This window comes from Conger conger, chromosome 16 (genome assembly GCF_963514075.1).
Source record: "Conger conger chromosome 16, fConCon1.1, whole genome shotgun sequence".
In the NCBI taxonomy this organism is placed as follows: Eukaryota; Metazoa; Chordata; class Actinopteri; order Anguilliformes; family Congridae; genus Conger; species Conger conger.
Genome location: NC_083775.1, coordinates 18,137,299 through 18,164,199, shown reverse-complemented (window position 1 = coordinate 18,164,199; position 26,901 = coordinate 18,137,299). Strand labels below are relative to the sequence as shown.

Genomic DNA, 26,901 nt, shown 5'->3' with positions numbered 1-26,901 from the left:
TGTAGTCATGTTTTCCTGAACTTGATATACATCTAAACCCACGTAAGTAAAGTTATTTCAAAAATAGCCTTCATGCAGTGCTAGTTTATAGGAAATGAAGATACACTACAATAGACCCAGAGAGTCATCCTGTGGTAAAATTTTCCACCATCTTTGGAAAATCATTGAAAATTCCAGAAACGTATAAACTGACTGGGGTTTTTTCATGCTACAGCTAGCAGGGGTCTCTCCTGCTAATTTTCCACTGCACAAATGGCGACTCGTGTAAATGCTTCACGTCACCAATGGCAGTTCGCTCTCAGTATGCTCAACAAACTCGAGTTTCAAGCTGTTCATTTTTCGCATATTTTTACACATACCATAACAGGCTTTCCCAGTGTTTTCTGTCTTTAACCCTATTGAATGAAAGGTTTTTTTTAAGTCAAGCATTGGCATGAGAACTCCCATGAAAACATGATAAAATAATGTTTTTAAAAACATTTTACAACTCGCCACACAGAAAAACACTACCACTATTACTTGTTCTAAATCAGTCACTGTTATGCGGAATTTGGGCGATTTACAGTAACAGTGTAACAGTGAATACACGCAGATTCTCTGAGTGTGTACAGGATTTCGTATAACTTCCATATCGTTTTCACAATACTGTACATGTTTGACCAATCGCATTTCATGAATCTAAAATTCGGTTTCGTTTTCAAGTGAAGCTGCACATCGAGATTCTTGACACATTTTGTCCACCGTACTTCCTGGCTCCAGGGGTGCGGTTTTGTGACTAGTTTCTGAGTGCTAAACTGGTAGCTACTGCTAGCCAGCTAACATTACAGTTCTAAAAGGGGATATTTCCGAAGTGCGAATTATGAGATTTAAGCAGACATTATTTACGAATCTGTAGCTAATACCTGGTGCTTGCAGATCGTAGCGGTAGTGAGTGGCGGGGATGCTGCTTTGCAATGGGAAACATTTTCGGCAGAAAGAGACGCCCCACTCGAGTGACGGAGCAGGACAGAGCCGTTCTTGTGAGTTAAAAATTCAAATCCGCTTTGTCACATAGAGCTAACTGCTGATATTACTGCAAAGTTACGAAAATAACCGTAAATGTCGCTAGTTTTCTTGTTGGTACATTGTGATCGTAATATAATTAACCAACGACCGCTAGCCAACTGAGTGGCAATAAACGTGATTGTTTACCTGAATAGCTAGCTAGCTCGCTATCTAGCCAGTTAACTTACTAGCTATGGTTTTTGTTAGCCAGCTTGCTAGCAGGTGTCAACTGAGCACTTTTGGCCTTCTAGAAACCAATCACAGTGAGATAAAAAAAAAGTATATTAACTTAGTTTAGTTAGCTAGCTAATACGTGTATTTTATAATATACTGATGTGAAATTCTATCTTGTTAGTCATGCAAGACACTGCAATCCGAGGCCGTTGTGGGAAACTCCTGGACTACCCGTTCGACAGAGTAGCTAGCTACTTAGCAAGCACTGTCTTTCATGGGTGTTAATTTCATTTTGTAATATTCTTGGCTTAGTGATTGCCCTTTTTCGTATATTTTGTAACCTTATTACTGTATTTTCTAAACGGGTTGTTGTCATGATTATACAAGTAACCTTTGTCCTGTAACGTTACCTTAGCTTACTTGGAAGGTGTTAGCTCACTGCAATGCATTTCGAGAAATGCTAAATATTGTCTAAACGTAGCAGCCATCTCTATATATTCATTGAATGATTGGCTGACTTGCAAGCCAACTAATCTTATTTAACTTGTTTTTAATGTTTTGCTAGAAATGTATGTAAGAATGTTTCGATTGGAACAAATACTAGCTAGGTTATGTACTGGCATGCTTGGTCATACGTTAGCTATCTAGGGCCATGAAAGTGCGAATGTAAGTGTGTTATCTAGCTACAGCTGTCGGGATGCATTACTTTAGCGAGCTCAATGCTGGTTCTTTTTCCGTTCTGATATTTGCTATGCTTAGAGTACTTTTCCTAGCTAAGTTTGATTCCTGAGCAGAGTGTCACCCATAGTTACAGAGCTAGCCAGGGGGTTTCCTCTCAGACTCTGATACGTGATCAGCGGTGGTGATGATGGCCTCAATAGTGCTTGCCTTCCCATTCGATTCCAGCAACTGAAACAGCAACGAGATAAACTGAGACAGTACCAGAAGAAAATCTCAATACAGCTGGAAAAGGAGCGGCTGCTGGCGAAACAACTTCTTAAGAATGGAAAGAAAGAGTAAGCCCTCTCAATTCTCTCTGAAGGTCTGTGCTAATATGTATGGGAGCCGATCTTTGATCAGGGAATTTGTGCTATAAAATGAGCTATGCAGACAAGGAATGGAATATGTTAAAATGTAATAAGTGGAGGAATGTTTTGGCTGATAACAAGTGTCTGGCAACATTTAATAAGGGCAGGAAACAAACATTTTCATCCACAGTGCCTGGTCCCTCCCAAAATTGACAAGCCAGTTTTATGGTTTTACCGAACAACTCAGTACTTACAATAGAACAAGTGCTAATTGTGATGGATGGTTACATGCCTAAGTGACTGGTCGAGTAGACCAACTTACCAGCCTCAGATAAAGATTTACCAGCATTGGGCTGGTAGTTGGTGCTAATTTGTACCCTGCTACTGGTGGCAATCCGTTACTCATAATTTGAGTGCATCTCTCTGAATCCTCACTCGCTGTTCATACACAGTTTATGGCAGGGTGCTGCTAAGCAGACGTGTAATTTATGCTGCTTTTAAATGGTCGGTTCTGCACTGAGCACTATCGAGAGGTTCTGCTTCAACCTGACCTGCTTCCGGAAATCTCAAGCTGTATAAATTGGTGACCACAAAAAGATTGACCTGAAACTTTGAGTCTCCGTATTAACATAATTTGCTTTGGTGCCCGACAGGAAGGCCCTGCTTCTGCTCAAGAAGAAGCGGTACCAGGACCAGCTGCTGGACAAGACAGAGAACCAGATCAGCAACCTGGAGCGCATGGTACTTCTGGGGAGGCTGGGGTCATGGGGCAGTTTCTAGTGCAGATATCTCCACTCTAAGGAATTGGAGGGTCTGCCTATTGGAGGATTCTGCTTATGGCAGCCCTCAAGGCTACATAGGGTGCTGTAGCATTGAATGTTCCACTCACCGAATTACTGTGTAGACAACACTGTTCTTAGTCTCGTCAAATAATTGAATTGCATTAGACACACACTTACTAACAAAAAGAAATCATTTTGTTTTTGACTTTTTATTTTTCATTTGTTTTTTTTAGGTTCAGGACATTGAGTTTGCCCAGATTGAGATGAAGGTTATCGAAGGCCTGAAGGTTGGAAATGACTGCCTGAAGAAGATGCATGAGGTAAGCGTTACGTGACTCCTGTGTGTGTGTGTGTTTCTGTCTGTCTGTGCTTTTGTGAGCGTGTGGATCATATCTCCTGTTACTTGGCCCACCCACCGCAAGACAATACTGCACAATGTGCAGCACAGTACCCTATTGGTGATGTGCCACACCTGTATCCATCACGTTCCCCAGTAGACATAATGTAGCCTAATGCTCAGGCTGTTTACATGATGTCACATTGTGTTGGCTGTTTACAGGGAAGTGTCCGTGATGTCACATTGTGCTGGCTGTTTACAGGGAAGTGTCTGTGATGTCACATTGTGCTGGCTGTTTACAGGGAAGTGTCTGTGATGTCACATTGTGCTGGCTGTTTACAGGGAAGTGTCCGTGATGTCACATTGTGCTGGCTGTTTACAGGGAAGTGTTCGTGATGTCACATTGTGCTGGCTGTTTACAGGGAAGCAGCCATGGTGTCACATTGTGCTGGCTGTTTACAGGGAAGTGTCCATTATGTCACATTGTGCTGGCTGTTTGCAGGGAAGTGTCCGTGGTGTCACATTGTGCTGGCTGTTTACAGGGAAGTGTCCGTGGTGTCACATTGTGCTGGCTGTTTACAGGGAAGTGTCTGCGGTGTCACATTGTGCTGACTGTTTACAGGGAAGTGTCCATGGTGTCACGTTGTGCTGGCTGTTTACAGGGAAGCAGCCATGATGTCACATTGAGCTGGCTGTTTACAGGGAAGCAGTCATGATGTGATGTTATAGCCAGCAGTGTAAATGAAAGAGGCCGGGCTGGCTGACACACATCTTAACAAAGCCTAAGGAGCCTGTCTTTGTCCTAGTAGTGCAGACTGTACCTTGACCAGATTAAAGGATTACTACGCAAATCTAATCTACAAATCTTTAACACTTTAATGTTTGTATCACTGTAGCAGCATTCGGGCCTCGGGCTGCTCTCATTTTGCAGCTGCAAACATTGAAATCGAATAATAAATCTACAGTTGGGTTCTCAGAAAAAAATGTTCAATGCCGAACAGTAAATCTACTTGTTACTGATCACCTGTTTGAACTGTGATTTTGTTCACACCCTAGTTATGTCAAACATTGTTTAACTTTTCCTCCGTTGTTTACTTTATCAACAGTGCTAAGGCATATCGCTGTCATTTTTGATGTAATGCATAAAAAAATTATTATTGGTGAAAGGTGTGACTTGTTTCGATTTAGAGCTTGCCTTTTTTGTGGCAGTGATGTTAAACATATTGTTGTTGCAAAGAGATGATTGCGTACACTACAGTTAGTTATGTATGTTGGTTTGTCTCGAGCTATAATCTAACCGGCCTATTGGCGGTAATTGAGTGGCTGGTTCATGGCTTGCTCATTTCTTCCAGGTCATGTCCATCGAAGAGGTGGAGAGGATCATGGATGAGACCCAGGATGGCATCGAGTACCAGAGGGTAATGCCGTCCTCTCTAATTAGCACGCAGAACAGGTCAGAGGTACCTGGTCACCTCTGATGAATAACTGCAGGGTAATACCAGCCTCATCCAGCGGGGGCGCCTTTTTTTTTCCTCTTATAGCAAATTGACGACATGCTGGCGGGCTCCCTGACGCAAGAGGACGAGGACGCTGTGTTGGCAGAGCTTGAGGCAATCACTCAGGTGTGCATCTCTTCACCTGTCCTATCTATACGTCCCCTCCACCTCTCCTACTTGCCTTTCCTTCCCCCCCTGCCTGTCTTTTAACTACCTGTTTCCTCTCATGTGTTCTGACCGCCACTTGTCAGCTGCCCTGGGTGTAGCCATATCAATGTTCCCAAACCGTAATAAGGGTTGGTTGTGTCGGGTTTGGGTGCAATTGTATGCTGGGGATGATGCCGTGGCGGCCATTTTAACGAAAGCCGTCTCTGGAACAGGGGGAAGAGGTGGAGCTCCCGGAGGTGCCCACCGAGCCTCTGCCCGAGGCCCCCGAGGAGGAACCAGAACCAGAACCAGAACCAGGTACCTGCAGCGCCCGCCCGGCGTCCCACCCCAGACACCCGAATAAACTCTGGCTGCATTACTCACTGTAACGGCCGGTTCAAAGCCAAAGCGTGATTACAGGAGGAACAGTTTGACAGTGACAAACAAATGTATTTTAATGAAAAAAACGAAGTCTGTAAACTTCAGTATGAATGCAGGTGTTGGAGGAGCCTGTGCTGTATGGTGGTGTTCTACCATGCTGAAGGTTTTACTCCAACTTTACCAAAACACACCTCTATCATTCAACAGATAGGGAGGCCTTGTTGAGCTGATTAGTCAATTAGACTTCAATTAGTCAAGTGAGGATGGTAGATCTACAGGAAAATGGCTGGTTACCTGTTGCTGTAAGTGTCAAAACCGTCTGTGTGACGAGGGAGAGAGAGAGCCAGACTGCTTCAGCCATCCTGGGCCTGTTAACCAGCTGCAGAGAATTTCCTGGTCACGCCTCGGAAGACAAACAAAACACAGCAGATAACCAGCTGCTATTTTCTGCAGCCACTGCCTCAAAATGGAGGCTTATGTGGGACAGAACTCAGAACTTCAGTGCATGTGTGCAGTTTTTTTTATTTTTACACCAAGTAGATAGGCAAATTCAAAATGACAGTTATTGCAAATGGAAAACTGACATCTCTCTAAGTTAATCTAACCTAGTTAGCTAATGAATAACCATCAGTAATATTGCACATTTTAGCATAAATTCCCACGTCCAATTACTCACTTTTCACTTCCTGTCATGTTCACCAATGAAATTGTAGAAATTACAAATGCAACGATGCATCCTCTAAGTGTCTGAAGGTTGCATCCTTCAGACATTATTTCAGCTTTAAGAACACATTCCAAGCGACCTTCACTTTGGGAGATGACTTAAGAGGACAGTTGTGTTAAACCTTTGCCTCAGGATGACCTGTTCTGAACCTCTGTGTCCTGTCTCTTCAGATTTGGTGCGCCCTTCACTGGTGGAGATTGATGTTTGAATAATGGCTTGCCCTCAGTAAGCCTGCTGTGATGCGTGTATTGTGCAAGCTGACGTTTCTCTTCCTGCGTTCCAGAGAGAGGAGTGAAGAAGCCGGAGAGAGAGATGCTGGCTGTGTAATAATACCTCCGGAGCCCGGTGGGCCACCGTGTACGCGCCTACGCCTGCACTGTACACACCAACGGCCACGCTGTACACACCAACCCATCGCTGACCCGTCTCACCCCCACCTCCCATCCCAGGAACAGCCAGAGAGGCTGACATACACATACCTGCTCTCTCTCTCTCTCTCTCTCTCTCTCGCTCTCGCTCACACACACACATGTTTCTGATGAATTCCAATTGTTTATTGTTAGGGGTCAAGGTTAACTGCTATTGAAATGACATGGGTATAAACGCACACTGGCACACTTTGGCAGTTGTAGTGATCTGATTGCTGATTGGCCCTGTTTTTGGGACCTCTTCTGAAGTCAAGGTATCACTGACTTCACCTAACGGTTTGATCTCCTGAGCGGAGTGGTCAGGGCGGCGGTCAGTCACTCTGACCGTTGTGCTGTCCCAGCTCGTTAGAGAGGCAAGCTCTGGGGGAGGGCCGGCAGCCGGCATTCCTCCTCTGTAGACCCAGCCCAGGCTCCCTGAGACCCTGTTCTGGAGCTTACTTCCAGGTGATAAAATAAAGAGAACCTCTTATAGGGCAGATTCCAAAAACACATCAGTGCCACTAGCGGTAGCTACCCTCCAGCGGCTGACTGAGCTTCTGCATCCACGTACGGAGAGGAGGTTCCTTCTGCAGCATAAATGGTGATGAGTTGTTCATCTAGTGATGGAACAGTTGGTTTCTTTAAACCAAAATTTTGACCGGATACCATATGCTATTTGCGACTCATTGCGATTTGCTGCTGAATGAACACTGCGTTGATTGGTTCAAACGAGTAAATGATGGACAGCTCAATGTAGCTCTGTTATGGTATCCATGAAGCCTCTCTCTCATTACAGCTTAGAGACCTATACAGCCCCCCAACATGTGTACCTGTTGAGGTGTGTATAAAGTTTGCCCACCAGTTAAGTATATAAACTCCAGCTACATTAGCATGTTCAGGTTGAGCAAATGAGGTGCTTTCTGGCAAGGAAACGCACTGTTACTCTTTTTCTTTTGGATTTTTTTTTCTCTTTTATTTTCTTAACAGTTTACCAAGCAGGATAGTTGAAAGTTTTGACTTGGCTCCAGTCTTAATAATTTGTGTAAATGATGGCCAGACTGACAGCCACAGTGTGTGTTTCAACATGGTGACACCTGACAAGTAAAAGAAGCTATTGGAAGATATTGGGGTGCAGTCTGATTCTGGAGACACCCCGCTTAAATACCACCTCTGTTTAACCCGCAATTCACTTAATTGTTTTATATATAACTCTTTTCACTTGACGAACATTGGGCATTCAGCCTTTACTCAAATTAAGAAGTAAAACCTTTGTATCGTTGTACTCCCTTGCACATGTGTTACTGTGTTTCTCAGTGAATCTTTGAGGGATGCATGCAAGCGTTGTACTAATACTTTCCTTACTAAATTATACTCGTACATTATTCTCTAATCAGTACCTGTTGTGTGATCTGCATACGTTTCACAGATTGCAATAGAATTATTATTTTATTTGTTTTTATTTTATCAAACATATGGACAAAACCTATTGCAGCTTGGTGAAGCCGAGGCCTGAACAGTTTTTAGTGACAGGAGTATCGCCTCATATAGAGATATATACAGACAAAATCCACTCCTAGTAGGTTGAACTACCAACCACTCGTAAAACTGTGGCCCTTTTTAAATCATGTTTCATTTTTATAATGTCCCTCTAATCACCTGTTAAAATCAAGACGACAGAACCCCTTTTTTTTTTTTTTCATTTACAGACCGCTTAATATTCTCCAAAGGCTTAAAATGTACTCTCAAACTGTGACTCCAGAACGAAAGGGTCTCTGGTACATGCTGTAAGTAATATAGCAAACTGATACACTCTTGATGGTTGACATTTTATCTCCATTTTCTTGTTTTGGTATTCTGCGACAATAAAAATGATTTTTAATTGTTTTGGGTGACTTCAGTTTTGTGTGTTCATCGGTTTACCTTTGGAGGGATGAAAATTGCATCCACTAGGTGGCGCCATGTGACAGAAATCACTTTCTCGTTGCTGTGACAATTGTTCCTCGTGTTCTGTTGATTGATGTGCTGATTCCGAGAGTGCGTGGTTGTAATGTGTACTGTACATGTGTCACAGAGATCGTAGTGCGTATCATTACAGGAAAAACACCAGAGAGAGTGGGAGTAATTTCATTCTCCGGTGTTAAAACTCCTGCATTAGCGCTGTATACGGTTCAACCCCAGAGAACAAAGTGTGGATTTAATTAACCTCAATAATTGAGCTAGCAGTGATTGCTTTGGGAAGTATAAAATGGCCTACAGTTTCATCATAGGAAGTGTGTAATTGCTCTGCCCCGGCCTCAACACAATAATGGCATCACCAGCCATACTCATAATGTGTGATGTAACTGGCAAAAGCGATGCTCACAGTGTCAGTCTTAATCAAAATGCAAAGCAAGAGGGAAAGTTTGTATTACTTTGTTCACAAGATTCTTGTTATTAGGAGTTCCCTAATACCAAATGGTCAAAGTTAAAGTGAGTATCAAACAAATACTGACAAACACGAGCGAAAATCTCATTCTCATCCCAATATTTTCCTCATGTTCATTTTTACTAGAAGGAAAATATGTTGCGGAATTAAATTGCTTGCCGTATGCCTTAAATTGTGCCTATAATCAGAGTGAAATCGAGGACAATGGTGTGTGTTTTATCTGGCAGAACAACAACAAAAACATCTGGCAAGTCGTAACGCTGCTGAACTGTGAGATTCACAATGAAATACGTCAGCCGGACAATCAGTTGCGTCGTGTTTGTGTGCGTTCAGTGTGTGTGGGCTAGAGCACGGTGCTTACAGAACGCTTTAGAAAAGCGCGCTTCGTTGCATGAATACTAATGTCGACCCGAGGGACGAAAGCGGAGGCAGTCCGCCCACCGGCGGCTCAGAATTCCCGTGCCCGCGGAAAAGCTACCGCCTCTTCTCCAGAACAATCCTGCTGCCCCCTCGCGTGGGCTGCCCAGGGCTCCGCGCACCACAGATAGCTACGCTAGCTACCTACGACCCCAGTGGCGTGGATTACGATGCGTTTGGTTTTCATGTTTTTTTTCCCGTAAGAATAACACTGTTATTCTCCTTCTGACTTAATTTTAACTTATTACTATTAAAACAATATTGTAACTGCCATTTGTGTGACTTTCAGGGTTCCTAACTGTGGCCTCTTGACAATTTCAAGAACAGTTTCAAATGAAATAGGAAATCATACTTTTATTGAAATTATCTTTTTGGCAGCCGATCTCTGTTTGTACATTGAACTCATTGCATCAGCACAAAATAATTTTCTTTGAAGCATGTGGATTTCAACCCAATCCCTGTTTTACAGTCAACTGAAATCAATAAGTTGAACCCTTTTGGTTTGCAAACTCACTGTAGTACACACACAGTTGACATAAAGGTAAACTAAAAAGACTGTTTTACATCAGTAAGCAAAGTTCAGGCTATTCCTCTCAGAGTAGTATCATAAGGTTGCCTGTTTTCACAAACTTGGTTATTCCACTAGCAAGACACTCCTCCCTATTACTTTGTCATAAGTGCTATATCATTACATTCAGGCAAATGTCTGTAATTAGTTTGTATGTACGCTATAGTGTAAAAATGGCCCTACTCACTCTTTCGGATGGAATTTGTACATGGTTAACAATGATTTGGTGTGGTGTTCCTGTTGTAACCAATAATATTCTGATATTAAGTATTCTCCAATGGTGTTCTTCAAGGTGAGATGTGTGGCGTTGTCCATAGGGCACTTGACCCTGGAGTCAGATGCGATTCCCCCCATGCGAATGTGGGTTTCGTCCCTTACCTTGGTACTTTCTGAACAGGGGTTCCTGCTGTATCTGTTACACTCTTTAAAAGAGCAAAAATAGGACAGGAGTGTTAACTGTCCTGCATTACTACACACCAGCCTAGGGGGAAAGGGCAGAAGTACAACAAAAATATGAAAGAGAAAGCAATCTGATAACCATCCCCTGATAAGGTTGCTAGATGGGATCCCATCCAATTATTGGAGGTTTTAAAAATGCATGGGGGATGTTTCAGGGTAAAATGTATGTGAGTTAGTGAAGGTTGGAGAATTTTAAAAGGAGGTATGTGGGAATGTTTTGAAAATGTGCACAGGAGTACAAATTGGGTGGTTCGGAGGAATGTTTTTGGGAGGTAATTCAGGTTTCAGGGGGTAGATACTGCACTTGGTGGACGCTATTTCAACTTCCCCGTCCTATGTGCCGTTCAGTCTGCTATGATAAATGTGGCAATCTCATTCTATAACCGTATCTCAGGCCTGCTCTGCTACACTGGCAAATCCCACGGCATATTTTAGTAGTAATATTATTGGGTGTGTAGTTTTCAGTTTTAAAGGTGCAGTTGAGGGCACTCAACATGTTAATAAATGCCCCTATTACACTACAGCCCACCCAAAAGGCCTACCATTACTTCTTAATGCGGCCTCCGATTATAGAGCAGCTATTGTTATTGAAGAACTCTGGACCTCATCTTGCAGCGCAATCTAAATGCGGGGCTGTTGAACACGTCGGTGATTTACATCTGTCTTCGACTGCAGTTCACATGATGACTGCAGTTCCCCTCTCTAGTCAGGTAGTCAAGTCCAACTCTGGATGGGGTGGGACAGTCATGGATGGCTTTGGTCACTACATGCTTTATCCTTGCTTCTTCTCTTTCTTGCTTTAGTCTATCCCTGTTGAGGCAACTGTTTCTCCGCCGTGGCACGTTTTTATGCCCAAGCCTCGAGGCAGACAATGAAAAGATATTGTCATACAGTTAAAAATATACTACCGTAGCATGAACTGAACATTTTAATATATGAAGACAATCTAAGTGCATGTGTATGTTAATGCAGTGTCACCTTTGCTTAATGCATTTTATTGGCAATCTGTATATCATGTCAAGAGTGGCACTTATTGGTATTTTGCTATATGTTTGTATATTTTACGTTTATTTATGTATATTCAACATTTAAACTGTCTATTTCTCACATACAATGCCATAACTGCTGTGTAGTTAAATGTTGAACATATTGGAAGAAAAGCCTTCCATTGTCAGAAAAAAATGTAAAATGTATGAATTCCAATACACTAGATCTTTAATATTGGGAGAAATGTGGTTTGTTCGGAATAATGACCTTGGAATGTTCCTGCTGATTAGGAGGCCAAACACCTACAGTCTGCGTGCTTCCCATGTTGACGGTTTTTTCAGCCGTCGTTATCAAAGCCAACAGTTAAAAACCAGGGAAATACGGTATATTTGGCTCCATGTCAATTAATTCTGTTGGGAGATTATCAAACACTTGGTGGCGCTACAAATTCGACTGAAAATCGAATATGTCAGAATTAACACATTAAAAATGTGTAGTATAGCCTTGCTTAGGCCTATGTCACGCCCGATGTGATGAGTTTTCGCAAGTGTTCAAAATATTTTTTGGAAGATTAATTCAAAATAAAAACGTCACTCCGCTAAATAGGCTTATATCACGAACATATTAGATATTGTTGTTATTTGCACTAGGTGCAAAATTCAGTTGTAACTCTATAATGATAATGTACCTCCCGTGTTGTTTGTAGTTAGGTCTGATAACATAATGAGAGCGTTTTCTAAGTAGGCGTTCAATTACATTTTGTATATTTTTAAGCATGGTTTGCTTTGCGTAGCCTAATTATTGTGGTGTATACCCATGATTAATACTCCAACGTCCAGCCAACCCCGAGTCCCTGGCAGGGCACGTTTACCTCGCCCACAGGCACCATAGGCTACTGTGGCAGGTGCTGAACTGTTCCACGTAGGCCTATCCATATTTCAGATGCAACGAAGTAGACTACGATGCGTCGTTGCTTTCTGATCTTAACTGAAATGCCAAATAATTATTGAAATTAAGACGCATTGTAGTACCTTTGAAGTGCTGTGCATACATTACGCACGCTCTATAGGCTTATCAAACATTTGTAATTTGATTTGTAATTAACGCTAAAATAAAGATAGTATCACAATATCCTCACATGAAGACATTAATTGTTTGCTAATTTTAAAATATAATTTAGGCGATATAGCGTTTGTTATACATTCTAAGAAATCATTAAGAGCATTAATGCAGTATGATGCATTTTAAAGGACTGACAGCCGCTTCAAGGTACAGGGCAAGGCTGCCCAACTGTGTTCCTGGAAATACTGTAGGATTTAATTTCAATCCTAATTTGGTACACCTGATTCTACTAATTAGCAGCTAAACGAGATCTTGTTGTCGAATGAGGCGTTGTTAGGGTTGGACTGAAAAGCTGCAGGACAGTAGATATCCAGGAACAGGATTAGCTATCCATGGTTGGTTTGAAGATAAGTTCACTCAATTTTATGACTATAATTCAAGGCAAGTGGAACATTATTTTAAAAGAACGACAAGTGAACCTGCTGCAGTATCTGGAATCCATCCCCAAACTCACTGTATGGTTTAACATAATCTTCGCGTGTGATAGAATTCACCAGCTTCATCATTTTTTTTCCTGTTTAAACTCCGAGAAAGGACAGTCAGACAGGGACACGATAAATGAATCTGTTTTGGAAAGGAATGATTGAACACAGAAGTCCTAGTTCAAACTGCTGAAGTGATGCACAGGGAACTTTGCGCTTGATGAAGCTCGAAGAATGCTTTTGGGAAGTTAAACATTTGGGAGCATATTTCACATTTTAACAGGGTCCTGTGCGCACTCAAGTGCCTATTTAAAACGTCGTGACACACACAATGGCGCAACAGATTCTGTCAGTTAATCTTTAGTCAGTGTAGTGCGCGGGCCAGAACTGATATGTTCAGGTGCAGGTACGTGATTTGGTTTGAACCACTTGATTTGTAGTGGAGACGAAACTTATCCACCTCCGACTCCGCAGCATCGCCGGCTATTCAGTAAGCAGATTGATTACAGTTTGAATCGATTGCGTGAGACGGTATCGGCAATGGGGTGGAAACAGGACTGGCACCTCACGATAGCGTTTCTGGAAAGGTTTATTTAAAAATACCGGAGCTGGGAGGCGGTGCAGTGGGAGGGATTTTGGGAGAGTCGAGGCGGTGCCCAGTAAATTGAAAGCTCCAAACGTATGACTAGTCTCCAACTCTCTCCCTCCCACCCGATCCCCTTGCAGTGGCTGTGTGCGTGGGTTAGTGTGGGTGCAGTAAGCGAGCTCATCATAAAAGCTGCATTTTTCGCTTGTAGACATCTTCGCGTACACATACCACCACAGTTTTGCGTCATATATTAAAATCTTTTACCACGGTTATTTTTTGTCTTCAGCTACTTTTTCACGGATAACTCTTCTTTCAAACGGGAAATCTTGTTTATGGTTCTGCCCGGAGCTTCCAAGATGTCTCGTACCGACGAGGTCCATCGCATAACGGAGAATGTCTACAAGGTAAGCCCTGCGGGAACTAACAGGGATATATATCGTATTATATGCTTGTAGCTATCATATGTGGTGCGTTTTTGAGATTATCTTTGCGAAACCTTTACTTGCATTTTTGTTTCTGGTCTGCTTTGTAGTTTGCGTAATCCATAGTGATTGCAAAGGTAATTGTAATGAAATGTCTTGGATCATAATCTCAATCATAGCAGAATTTAGCTTTATCGTTGCAACAGGTAACTTAACCCTTGTCGACACGAACGAGCGGTGTAGGTTTCGACTTCATCATTGATCATCATTCGTTCTTTGGATATCAGAAAATGAAATGGGTAACGTTGTCAAAACGGGTGTACCGTAGCGAGCTCTCTTACCAAGGCTGTACCAAAATCGTTTTTTGCCCGCAATGCCAGAGTCCATGCGACTCTGTAATTAGATAGTCACCATTGATTAACTCGCCCCAGCCAGAGGTATGTAATTCGTCATTGTTGGGGTGGGGGGGTGCTTTGAGACATCGAGACTTTGGCTCTGGGGGCGGGTTCAATGAGACTTTTTGGATGGTTCAAAGTAAAACGAGTTCGCAACTTTGGGTCTACCCTGCTTGCCATAGACTACGATTATTCCAGTTTCGAATACGATCCACAGGCTATAAATCCAACTATTTATTCCTCCATTCATGTACCAGTTGCTTACCGTGCCATAGAACAAACCGCATCCCTCACACCTACTGCAGGGTATTGTACGTCTCTTTTAGCATAATTCCACAGGTAGCCTATCGCCACTCAAGTTCGTAGCCTACTGTATCTGAAAGAGTAAACGGATTCGAGCGACATTCCCACAGAGGCGTGTTCGCTTCTTGTGGAGAGACAGTCCTGCCTTGTTGCGACAGGTTCTGCCAAAATTTGCCTTGGGGGTGTTCTACGTGAAAACAAGTTGAGCGAAATAGTTGACAAGATCAAGTGGTTTCAGGCTGGAGTTGGCGGTAGCAGGGCCTTATGCTTAGCGATTTCACCAGCGTTTTAACTGTTTAGTTTACAAATGGATCTGAATGCGACAGTCAGTGTTTTTTTGTGTGACAATAACGATGAAAAAAAGCCAGGCGTTCACCCAGTCCGGCTGTTCGGTTAAGTCCAAACGCCTCTGGCCATGTGACGTCATCGGTCTAAAATATGATACTCGGTGGTTTTCAGCACTTCAAACGGGAACAAAAGAATCTTTCTCTTCCCACATGATACAGAACTCTATCTGCCTGTAAAAGGCAATGCTGACCTGAAAGAGAATTGAGATGGGGGTTCCTGTGTGTGTGTGTGTGTGTGTGTGTGTGTGTGTGTGTGTGTGTGTTGGTGGTATGGCTCTTTGGGAAGGCAAGAGGGAGTGATGCAGATGGACTGGGATTACTGACTAGCACTGAGTACTTAGCATCTACCACCCTTCCTCCCCCCTTCCGGATTTTGTCAGATCTAGACGCTGGAGTGGTGAGAGTGAGCAAATTTGTAACATACGCTGCACACACTCAGAACAAACGAATCATACGACTCATCCAGTGACTCGCTCCTTGCCTGTATTGCCCTCTGACGCTCCACGTCTCCCCACCACCACCTCTCCAAAGGACCCCCCCCCCCCCCCCCCCCCCACCCCCCACAAGTAACGAAACGCCCCCAACCTGCCAGTGTTACCATGCTGTTTTGATCTCCTCCACATCGGTGTGTTGAGAGAGGTGTCAGAATGGTTACGTCAGCCATCAGCGGTCTGATCCCTAGGAGAGAGTGTGGTTTGTACGATCTTCGCATTTTTCTCTCAGATATGTGTGAAAGGTTGAAAAAGCAGAATGAGACTGATGGAAAATGGTGGATTGAAGGTTAATGTCATGTGTGGGTCTCTCTGTGGTCTGCGGTGTGGTGTCAAGGGCACCTCTCTCTTCCTCTCTCTCCCTCTCCACATGGATTGTGGACCTGTGAAGATTCCTGAAGGAAAGACGAGAAAGAATTGGACAGCCCCCCCCATGTCCACCCCTCTAACACCCTACTTTGTCACCCCCCCCCTCCCAACCAGCTGGTGCAGAGTGGAGGAGTAGGCCAGGAGACTAATCTTCACAGCTTAAGCACAGCAGACGTAAACTAGCTGAGCACTGTGCCAGCCCTCATTCCCATTTAACCTCGTACCCCCCCCCGCCTCCCCTCCTCCCCCACAGGAGCAGAACAGAAAGCTGGACTGTCTGTGACAGTGTTGATCAAGCTGATCATGTTTCCATAGAAACCCCAGCCATCGCTCCACTCATACACTCACTCTCTGTCCAACACAATCTGAAAAGAGGAAAGGAGGATGTATTCCAGAAGATTCTCTGTGTGTGTGGAGGGGGGGGGGGGGTGTGATGGGGTAGGTGAGGTGTTTTCTGGGCCCAGTGCTTTCCGTGTAGTTATTTCGTGCTGCTCTTGGTACAGGGCTAGGGGTTGGTGTGTGTCTGACTCACACACCCTCCTGCTGCTGACAGAGACAGAGACAGAGACAGAGACAGAGACAGAGACAGAGACAGAGACAGAGACAGAGACAGAGACAGAGACAGAGACAGAGACAGAGACAGAGACAGAGACAGTCTCACTGTGTGGTTGGCGCAAGTGAGACATGAAGCAAATTACTCTCTGACCTTACACTTAGATGGACAGACAGAGAGGGAGGAATGGAGACAGGCGGACACAGCCTGTGTGTGTGTGAGAAGGGTGAAGTCTCTGACCCGTTGATTGGGGAACCTTTGGGAGATGTTTCCTGCAGTGTTGGTGCTTGTGGAGGTGGCTGGGTGTGGAGCAGGGTGGTCTGGTGTTTCCCATGCCCTGACTTTCACATGCATCCAGGATGTGTGAGCAGGGAATCCGCAGCGATGGGACACAAACAGGCTTGCCCTGCTTGGGGGGGAGAGGGTTTAGGTTGGCCCTAGCCATCCTGCTGCATCAGGCGGCTTTACTGTATGTGTGTGTGTGTGTGTGTGTGTGTGTGTGTGTGTGTGTGTGTGCGCGCAAGTGAATGGTATGTATGCATGTAAGCGTGTGTGTGTGTTTGTGTGTGTGTGTTGCTGCAGCTGTGTAGTTGTGGAAGGACATGGTTGGACAGTTGCTGACAAATTCACTGTGTACAGCTTTGAGTGAAGGCTCTTAACTAATGCATTGTGACTCATGTAAATGCAGGTGTGTGTGTGTGTGTGTGTGTATGTGTGTTTGTGTGTTTGTGTGTACATACCCCTGTATTGTATTGTGTCGTGTGAATGTGTGTGCATTGATTGCGTATCTGTCTTTGGATTAAGGGATTATGTCATTTCCTGTCCTCCTGCAGAAGTACTTTGATTCTCCTCCCCTCCCACCACTAACCCCGTTCCACAGACTGCGATTGCCTTTATGTGCGATCGCTGTCGAGAGAGAAATCAACAGATAATTACCCTCATGATCTTCATTATGCCAATGGTAGCTTCTTCTTGACTGTTCTATTGGCGTGCTTATGTGTTTTTGTGCTGTGTGTCTGTGCCTATTTCTGCTCATCTGTGTGTGTGTTTTTTATTTTATTTTATTTTTTAGTGGTACTGTGGCATGTCCGCCTCTTTAAGATAAAGTTAAGTGTCCAAGGCCCAGTGGCACAGGGTTGGGCCCCTGCAGCCCACACACACACACACACACACACACACACACACACACAATGCTTGTTTTGAGCGTTTGTATTTACGTGACACTAATGCTAATGTGCTTCCTCTGGCTCAGCTTGAGCTGTGCTAATGTAGCTCTGACCAGTCTGCATCCTTGTGGGGGCGTGAGGGTGTGTCAGTGTGGCCAATCGGAACTGGCAGCACACCTGCAAGGTGTGTCTCATTTGTCAAGGCAAGGTCATGACGTGTGTGTGTGTGTGTGTGTGTGTGTGTGTGTGTGTGTGTGTGTGTGTGTGAGTGTGTGTACTCTTTGTTCATTTGTGTGTTTGGGGGCTCCTGCAGCTTGTGTGGAATGTTAAGCATCTAGGTGAGGCTATTTTCTATTTATTCATTTAGTTCTGCCATTTGCCAAGTGTGTTGAGCGCCGTTTGTATTACGCGCTCAACGAGGCGTGCCAGGGGAGCCGTCCCTTCACACGCTGACCCCGTTAGCGCGTCCGCCGTGACGTCTTTCCGCCCGTGTCGAAACTGGGCTTCGGTCCCCTGTGGTAGAGACTCTCCCTCCTTTATCCAGAGCAGGATGCTTCCTTTAACATGAGCGAACCCCCCTCAACACCATTTTATATTGGTAGGAAGTTGAGTGTGCGAGAAGTGGAGCAATCTCCCGGTCTCTGCATGTGAGCGCTCAAATGTGAACGAAGATTTGGTGCTTCAGTCCACCTTTTTTATTTTTATTTTTTGGGGAAGGGTTTTGCTTTGGCAGTCGTGAAGAGTAGGCTGATGCAGCTACAGCATGCGTGGCTCTCCTACGTGGTGCACTTTTTTTCATGTAGGAGGTCTGTACTGATAGTTTCTTAGCAACAAGGCACCATGAAGTGTCTGTGTTATGTCACCATCATGAGATGTAGGAGTGTATGTGTGCTTGTGTGTTTGTGTGTGTGTATAAACCGAGTGTGTATATTTGTGTGTGTGTATGATTGTATGTATAGTGTGTGTACATGTATGCGTATGTGAATTTGTATGTGTGGTGTCGCTGCCTTGCTTGGTTAATGAACATGGACTGTAGGTGCTCTTTGGAACGAATACAAATACCAATTTTATCTTTTGCTGCAAAAATGTCATTGAGAAGTAAGCCATCGGTCCTGTTTTTCTTTCAGCCAAGGGCAACGGCTAAACATAAGGCCCGACCAAAAAGGTCACGAGAGCACTTTAATACATCGTCGTGACATTCTTGTACTATACCTTAAAGTAACCCGATGTCTCAATCAATCCAGTAACATTTCAGAGCATAGTCACTGAGCCTTGCAATGCTTCTTGTAAATATTTGAACAAAGCAAACAACCGAGTTGTTTCAGAACGCTTGCTTGCACATGCTGGTACTCGCACATATATACAGATGCGCACTCGCTTGTGGGTTCTCACACACACATGCACGCACACGCGTGTGCACTCACAATGGAGGCGGGAGGCTTAAAGCTCTATCCCTCCTCCTCCTGCTTTCCATTTTTTTGCTCCAGCTCTCATTCTTCTTGTGCTGAGACAAATGGCATCGCCCACGACTGAAACAGAAATACTCACGCTCAACATCATAGTGGTACTGTCTGTACAAATGTACCTAAAGAAGATTCAGTCACATACATGGTGTTACTCTCTGTACAAATGTACCTAAAGAAGATTCAGTCACGTACATGGTGTTATTCTCTGTACAAATGTACCTAAAGAAGATTTGGTCTCATATGTTGTGTTGCTCTCTGTGCAAATGCACATAAACTCAATTCAGTCATATGACATGTAATGCACATCAATTTGAGATTGAAAACTCAAGGCATGTCGGTGTGCTAAAATTGTTGTGGACTAAGGTGTTGCAGATTGAATCCTGGGGAGGATTGTGGTGCCCTTTTGGCGCTGTTTGGTCGAGCAAGGAAATTCGCTGGAGTGAGCACTGTGAGCTTGAAGTAGAGAAGATGGCTAACCGATGACAATTAATGCAATGCAAGGTAATGGGATGTATTGTAATGTAAGGACAGAGCTGGGCAAACCGCTGTATGGTAGGAGACGAGTGTGTGTGTGTGTGTTTGAGTGTATGTGCGCGTGTGTGTGCGTGCGTACGTGTGTGAGCGTGCGTGCGTACGTGTGTGTGTGAGCGTGCACAGACATTGCTGAAAATTTAGTTTTCTTTACAATGAAAGATAAAGGTGTGTGAATGGCTGGTGCGCGGCGGGGGAGGGGGAATTTAAGGTGAGGCTCGCCCCTCTGTCAGCTACAGCTCTGACTCTTCACCGCTGGTCGCCCGGGTAACCGTGACAAGCCAGTGGAGCCGTGCGTTTCCATCGGATTGCGCAGGGCCGTGGGATTTTCCCTCTGCTCATGCTGGGCCTGCAGCCTGCAGGGCTTTGACATCTCTAGAAAGGTGACATTTTGGATCTGGCTCCCTGGTTTCTTCACCCTCTGTGCCACTTTCCATGTGCACTTGGAAGCTGTGTGCAGTGAAACCCACGACATGCTACCCTGTGAGCCTGTGGCGGGGAGGAGTGGGGAACACTGCCGGCCTGGAAGGGGAGCGATGGCGAAGAGAGTGAGGGGGAGATAGTGAGAGCCAGATGGAGAGGGAGGAGGAGGAGGAGGAATAAGACCATTCTCCCTGCCTCTGTCTCTCCGACTGTTCCCTTCTCTCTCTTTCTCTGCCTCCATCTCTGACTGTCTTTTCGACTGACTCTCTCTCTGTTGCTCTCTCTGTCTCTCCTCTCGCTCTCCCTCTCTGTGTCTCTGTCTATCAGAGATAATTAGGAGCCATCCTGTGGACTGCAGGTATGTCCGCAGTGGCATTTAATTTCAGCGGGGCCAGGGGGTGGGGGTTGCTTTGGTAGAGTGTGCAACCGTTTGTTTATTCTCATTCTGTAGAAATCCCACCCCCTCCACACACACAACATTCACTGATATGCATTCACATGAAACTGTGTTCAAGCACAAATATTCTGCTGTTGCTCGATGTACAAATATGCTGTCTGCCTCTCCCCCTGTCCCTCTCTCTCTTGTTTTTCTCTCTCACACACACACAGGCTATATACATCTCTCCATGGAGCTGTTGGAAGTGACACATCGGCGATAAAGCATCCAGCTGAAAGACGTACTAATATAAACAAAACCAAGCCACAAGTGTATCTTACGCATTCACACACAGCCATATATGATCACAAAATCACCATCATGCATAACATAGACTGCAAACCGAGCTGAACAGTGATTCATTCAACAAGGTCAGCCTTACCTCCTGTCGTTGAAAAAAATAGTTAATTTGTCCGTTAGCATTACATCATACGAATGGATGCATCATGCAGGTGTTCCAAAATGTTTTTCTGGTGCGACCCCAAAGGAATGTTCACAAATTACATGACCCCAACACCCCACCCACACACACCTCTAATGCCTAACAACACTGTTTAGCCGTGATGATATAGGCGGTATACCATGACCTCTCATTCCTTATTGCTTTATTATACATATAGTTGTGTTGTTTGAGATATAGTAGCCTACATTCACATATTTTGAGCACATAAAATACAAAATGCTTTTTTTCAGGTGACCTTACATGGGGTTAAAACCCACAGTTTAGGAATCCAAACATTTTTATCCTTGATTTACATTTTTTAATACCTCAACTTCAGAGTGACCAGTTCTATGATTAAGCCTGTCTCATGACAGCAACATCCAATTTGGCAGAGCGTAGAAAAGCACATTCTTTCCCTAAGGGGGTATACTGTCAGGAGTGATGGGGGCAGTTGTGGGGGCTAGCATGGGACCAGGAGTGGTTGAGATACCATTAGTTTTAAATTAATTTGTATTTATTTTTTACTTCACTGCTTGGACCAGCCATTATATTATCCACTTGGGACCACAAACCCGACCTGTACAAATTGTTTGAAAACTGGACAAACATCTGACGTTCCTGCCCTCCTAAGCATGCACTACCAGACTTCTTTTCATTCTATACTTGGCTGTCACTGCGCTGCAGGAGTTCATTAGTACAGTTAGCGCAATTCGAGCAGCTAAAGAAACTCCTCCTGCATCACGATGAGACTGGGGCAATCCCACTGACTGGAAATGCTCTCTCCCTAGGTGACGCCATAGCCAATCATGTGCCACGCTGCACGGCTGCCAGCCGCTGCTGGCCTATCACGGTCAAGATTCCATACCAGTCAGTGTGACGCATCACTTAACCCCAGTGCATTCACAGGCCCGGAACTGTGTTTTTAAACTCAACGGAAATGGCTCAGGGGTCTGTTGGAGGACTGCACAATGTATCGTATACTTATCATCGAGAAATGAACATGTGACAAACACATCGCGAAAGATGTTGCGCTGCTCTCTGAACGATGGAAATGTTTCCAGAAAAGCAACAGGGATATCACTCTTCTCTACCCTCCAGGGTCACTACTATGTTGTGCTTTTCAAAAGGGGGTAACCCCCACACCCCTTGTTCTGATGTATTAATTGAATAATTAATGATAGCAAGAGCAGAAGTTGGAATTAAATTAGCCCGTCAGGCTATTTGGGAGAATATACATCTCTCCATGGAGCTGTTGGAAGTGACACATCGGCAATAAAGCATCCAGCTGAAAGACGTACTAATAAAAACAAAACCAAGCCATAAGTGTATCTTACGCATACGCACACAGCCATATATGATCACAAAATCACCATCATGCAAAACATAGACCAAACCGAGCTGAACAGTGATTCATTCGACAAGGTCAGCCTTACCTCCTGTCGTTGAAAAAAATAGTTTATTTGTCCGTTAGCATTACATCATACGAATGGATGCATCATGCAGGTGTTCCAAAATGTTTTTCTGGTGCGACCCCAAAGGAGTGTTCACAAATTACGTTGGAATGAAATTAGACCTGTCTTCCACTTTCCCTCTCTCACACACATTATTCAGGTCACTTTGTTCCTACTCAAGAGAACCTGTGTTGTCAGTGTAAGTGTGTGTGTGTGAACATGAACCGCTCTCTATACTCTACCTTAATGCTTTACCTGTCTAGGGTTGTTGTGCATTTTCTGGATGCCCCCATGCTCTACACTGCTGTGTGAAGGATCTGCATTCATGATATTCCTCAACAATTAAAAACTTTGACCCCCCCCCCCCCATACGCACGTGTGTACAGGTACATGGGCGGTCCGCATGCAAAGTGTGTTCTTCCCACCACTGTCGTAGCGTGTGCTAGGCGCCTGCGCTAGCGCTGCTGGTGGCCGCAGTCGACAGAGTGCGTCCCCTCCTTACCTGTCATTAGGCCCCTGTGTAATTGCAGGTTCAGGGTGGTCATTACGGCAGCGCGCTCACTCTCCCCGTTCCTCACCTCCTTCAGCACAGCTGGGACTTACGCGCACAGTCAAGTCAGGCATCGGTTTCTGCCTGTTTTATTCCACTTTTCTACTTTTATTTTTCTGGCATGCGTGTATTCATACATGTGTACATATGAAGGTACATCCATAAACTCAACAAACAATATTGCCAACCTGATTTTTTGAGTTGCACAATTGGGCAGATCATGTTATAGGTGTTAGAGAGACCAGAATAAGATACAGTGCGAATAAAGAGCCAGATTAGAAAGATAACTAAATACATACATAAATAATAAAACCACAAGGGGAAGTGATATAGGCTATCTGCCTGTTACATTGTTTATAGCCTTGCCTGCCCCATGTTGGCACAGTTTTTGTGTGGACCCTACTTTGTTCTGTTGCACCCTGTTCTTAATCAAAACAGAAAATAACCAGTCATGAGGCGAGGGAGAAGGAGAGAGGGAAGAGAGGATGAGGAAATCTCTGCAAGCCCAGATAAAAAGGGCGTGTACCAGAGAGGCCGGGTGCTTTTATCCTGAAATGATATGTGTTCATGGGATTGCACAGGGCCCAAAAATGCTGTGTGTTTGACAGGGAATGTTTTTTAATGGGGAGGAAATATGAGCGTATGGTTATATCTCTAGTGTTTTGTTCTTCACTCTTACCAAAAAAGGGTACATTTCTATCCTCTTTTCTACTTCCTGATCTCTCAATCTTTCTTCCTCCCTCCGTGTTCTTATCCTCCCCCTTCTATTTCTCTCCGTCTCCATCTCTTGCTGTTTAACTGGTTGTTCGGACGAGTCCCAGCGCGATGTCCCTTGGCTGTGCACCATACTGTGTTTTATTTCCCGAGGGTCTAGCATGTTTATGTAGGTTATGGAACGTACAGGTTTTTAAAGGCTCACTCCGCCCTGTTTACAGTTCCCTCAGTGTTGTCGGAGCAGATTCATTGACTAAACTGGTCAGTGTTAAATCAACTCTTACAGTGTCCCTATTGCACTTGTATGTAGTCTGTAAGAGTTAAATTAACACTGGACATTATACTGTGTGACATCTTGGAGAATTATGGCTTTTTTTTTTTTTTTTTTTTCTTCTCATGAAACCCGCCTCCGTCTGTCCCAAAATCCCCTCTGTTAATACTTTTCAATTAGCACGAGCAACTAGGGTAACAATCTGTTACGAGAGGGCTGGCTGAACAGAATTAGTAATGTAAACTTGCTAAAGAAGCGTTTGGCCACCCACTTCCTTTACATGAGCCAGTACGTAGTCTTACACTCTCTCTAAATATATAGCTTTGTATGTCTAAATGTGTTCTATACGATACGTTATATGTTTTTGGCCCTAGTCAGAAATACTGTGTCCTTTGCATTTACATTAGACTACTTATTTGTAGGGGGCGACCATAGCATAAGCTGTAAGAGAATAGACAAATATAATTCTCTCTGTAGAATATAGATGTGTAGGTCTTTAGTGTGACCAAATGCAGTATAACCTGGTCTGTAGATGAGTAGTTGATGAATGCCTTGTTCAAAAGCTGCCCAACTGTCTCCTGTAATCCTCTTATAGTCGAGAGTCTGGAAATGATACTGTATGGCTACTTTTTTTTTACCAAGCTGGGAGTGTCCTTGATTGCACTGCAGACTTAACAGACTCGTTTGGACTGTTTGCTGTATGGGAGAAACTGGTGTGTACTTCTACCGCGGCTCACGTGTGTATGAGTGCATGTGTGAGTGTGAGTGTGCGTCTGCGTGTGTGTGTGTGTGTGTGCACGTGTGCCTGTTCGTTCGTGGGTATGTGTGTGTCACTGTGCATGTATGCTTTGCTTGGGGAAAAAAACAACTCTTTCTGAAACCTACAAACACAAATGGCCATAGAACGCGCCCCCTAACCCACCCCCCAGGTGCTCCACTGTGAGCTGGTGGAGGTACTGCTCTCGTTCGGCCCTGTGTTTATGTGAGTGAGCGCCGCACAGCGCTGGCCATTGCAGGCGGCGGCGGACAGCCCCTCTACACAAGCTGCTCCGCTTGTGAGCCGTTACATAAGAGCCAGGAAGAGAATCCCAGTGAATATAGTCCTGCTTTCTCTCCCCGGGGGGTTTGTGCAAGCCTTTTATCTTACGGAGCGACGCTCTGTGCACGCGTGTGTGTCTGTGTGAGAGATGGTGTGCATGTATGTGTACGTTTCAGAATGAGACTGTGTATAGAATATGTGTGTGTGAGCGTATGCATGTATATGTTTCAGAGTAAGACTGTGTATAGAATATATGTGTGTGAGCGTATGCATGTATATGTTTCAGAGTGAGACTGTATAGAATATGTGTGTGCTCGTATGCATGTATATGTTTCAGAGTGAGACTGTGTATAGAATATGTATGTGTGTGCGCGTATGTTTCAGAGTGAGACTGTGTATAGAATATGTGTGTATGTTTCAGAGAGAGAGAGACCATGTTTTGACTGTGTGTGTGTGTGTGTCTGTGTCTGTGTGTGTGGCATCACGGGCAGACGTTCTGTTAATTACTCAGGCTTAATAAAATGAGCGCTTGCACTGCAAGGTCTGCAGCTTATTCTGCCCTGTGTTTCTAACGCTGCTCAGCAAACCCAGCACTGAAGTAGCGCTGGGGGGAATTAGCGGGCTATTCCTTTTCAACAGCAGGGCACTGCTGCGTTAATTACACCATTACACAAGCCTGTGTCCGGAGTGCCTTAAACTGAGCCCTGAAAGGAGCAGGCTCGCGCTGACGTTTGAGCGGTGAGGTCTGCTCTGTCGCGTACCGTCGGGCAGGCTTGGACCGGCCGTGCTCCAGGTGACGATCCCTCGGCCGCCGAATTGGCGTTTGCTCCCGGCGGCCGAATTTCACGCTGTCCCCGTTTATCGCAGCCCAGTTTCACAGCTGCGGGAGTCTGCGGGACGAAGGAAGGTGACCCTCGGATCCAACCAATCGGAGCGCTTAATCTTGCATCTTTTCTTTTTTTTTTCTCCATTTTTTTTTTTTTTTTTTTTTCTCCATTTTTTTTTTTTGAGGGTGGGCCAGAATAGACAAGTCTCCTGAAATTTTGGAGGAGGTCCATCCCCCATGCGTTTCTGAAAGCAAGTGAGAGAGGGAGAGGGAAGGAGAGGTGGAGAGTGAGCAATGCAGGGAGGGGGATAGATCGAGAGGGAGAAGGAGTGAGACGGAGTGGGGGAGAGTGAGTGACTGAGTGAGCGGGTAGGAGGGTGGGAGCGAGAGAGACATGAGAGGGAGAGAGTTTTGGGAGGAGAGAAGCTAATAGGAGAACAGAGAGGGAGGGAGGGGGATGGCAGCCCTCAAATCCTCAGGAACGCTGGCTAGAAAACGTGGAGTAAGAGGTTTATCTTTAGCCACAGGCTCCTCTCCTCATCCACATTCCTGTGTACAGCAGGCTGAGGAGTTTCGTCCTTGAGCCATCAGTACTTTCGCTCTCATTCCGATCTCTTCTTCTTTTTCCTTTTCTTTTCCATCTTTCCCCTAGCACCACCCATCAAGAGAGGCCAGGAAAAGATTAAGTTAAAGAAGTAAAGAGGAGACGATGAATTAGGCAAATGGAATGCCCTTGCTCCTTCAAACGTCAGTTTGAAGCCACATCAGTGACATACGTGGCAGATGGGGAGAGGTGGATCCACAGCTTCGTTTATATCATTTATACGCCAGGCTTTCCACAAAAAATATTTCCGTAAAGGATGCGCTTATGTTTCCTTCCTCAAAGGAAAGTTTGGGAGTTCCTACCTTCTTCTTCTAGCTCCTAGACGGAACGTTTAAGGGGTTTGAATGTCCTTAAAGATGGCAGACCTCTCAGGAGCAAGAAAAGGAAATAAACGGAGGAAAAATAAACGATTGGAATGAGCCCTTAGTCTATTATCAGCTGAAGTGGGGATCATTTTTCAATTGAACTTAATTAGTCTTTTATTGGCAACTTACTGACTTACACAGCATTACTGTAAATCTGTAATGAATGTATGAATCTTCTCAAGGCAATGTGTACAGATTGATGCATGCACTGCTCACTCTAATCTAGCA

At 44.6% G+C, this 26,901-nt stretch overlaps 2 protein-coding genes across 5 annotated transcripts in view; both read left to right on the top strand.

The window, feature by feature from the left end:
* The first annotated feature begins 730 nt into the window (after positions 1-730).
* Positions 731-8,404, top strand: LOC133114529 (charged multivesicular body protein 6-like). The gene is made up of 8 exons (XM_061224017.1): positions 731-1,019; positions 2,125-2,234; positions 2,900-2,987; positions 3,262-3,348; positions 4,718-4,783; positions 4,907-4,987; positions 5,242-5,326; positions 6,397-8,404. The coding sequence occupies exons 1-8, from the start codon at positions 954-956 to the stop codon at positions 6,438-6,440; spliced, it is 627 nt and encodes a 208-aa protein (XP_061080001.1). The 5' UTR covers positions 731-953; the 3' UTR covers positions 6,441-8,404.
* Positions 8,405-13,280: 4,876 nt separating this feature from the next.
* LOC133114887 (brain-specific angiogenesis inhibitor 1-associated protein 2-like) overlaps positions 13,281-26,901 on the top strand; it is a 62,366-nt gene continuing 48,745 nt past the window's right edge. Inside the window, exons 1-2 of one of the 4 annotated variants that reach the window (XM_061224577.1) lie at positions 13,281-13,410; positions 13,796-13,913. In XM_061224577.1, the coding sequence (XP_061080561.1) occupies positions 13,842-13,913 (72 nt within the window). In that variant the 5' untranslated portion in view covers positions 13,281-13,410; positions 13,796-13,841. The remainder of the gene's footprint in view (positions 13,411-13,795; positions 13,914-26,901) is intronic. The other 3 variants (XM_061224574.1, XM_061224575.1, XM_061224576.1) reach the window with 3 other exon arrangements.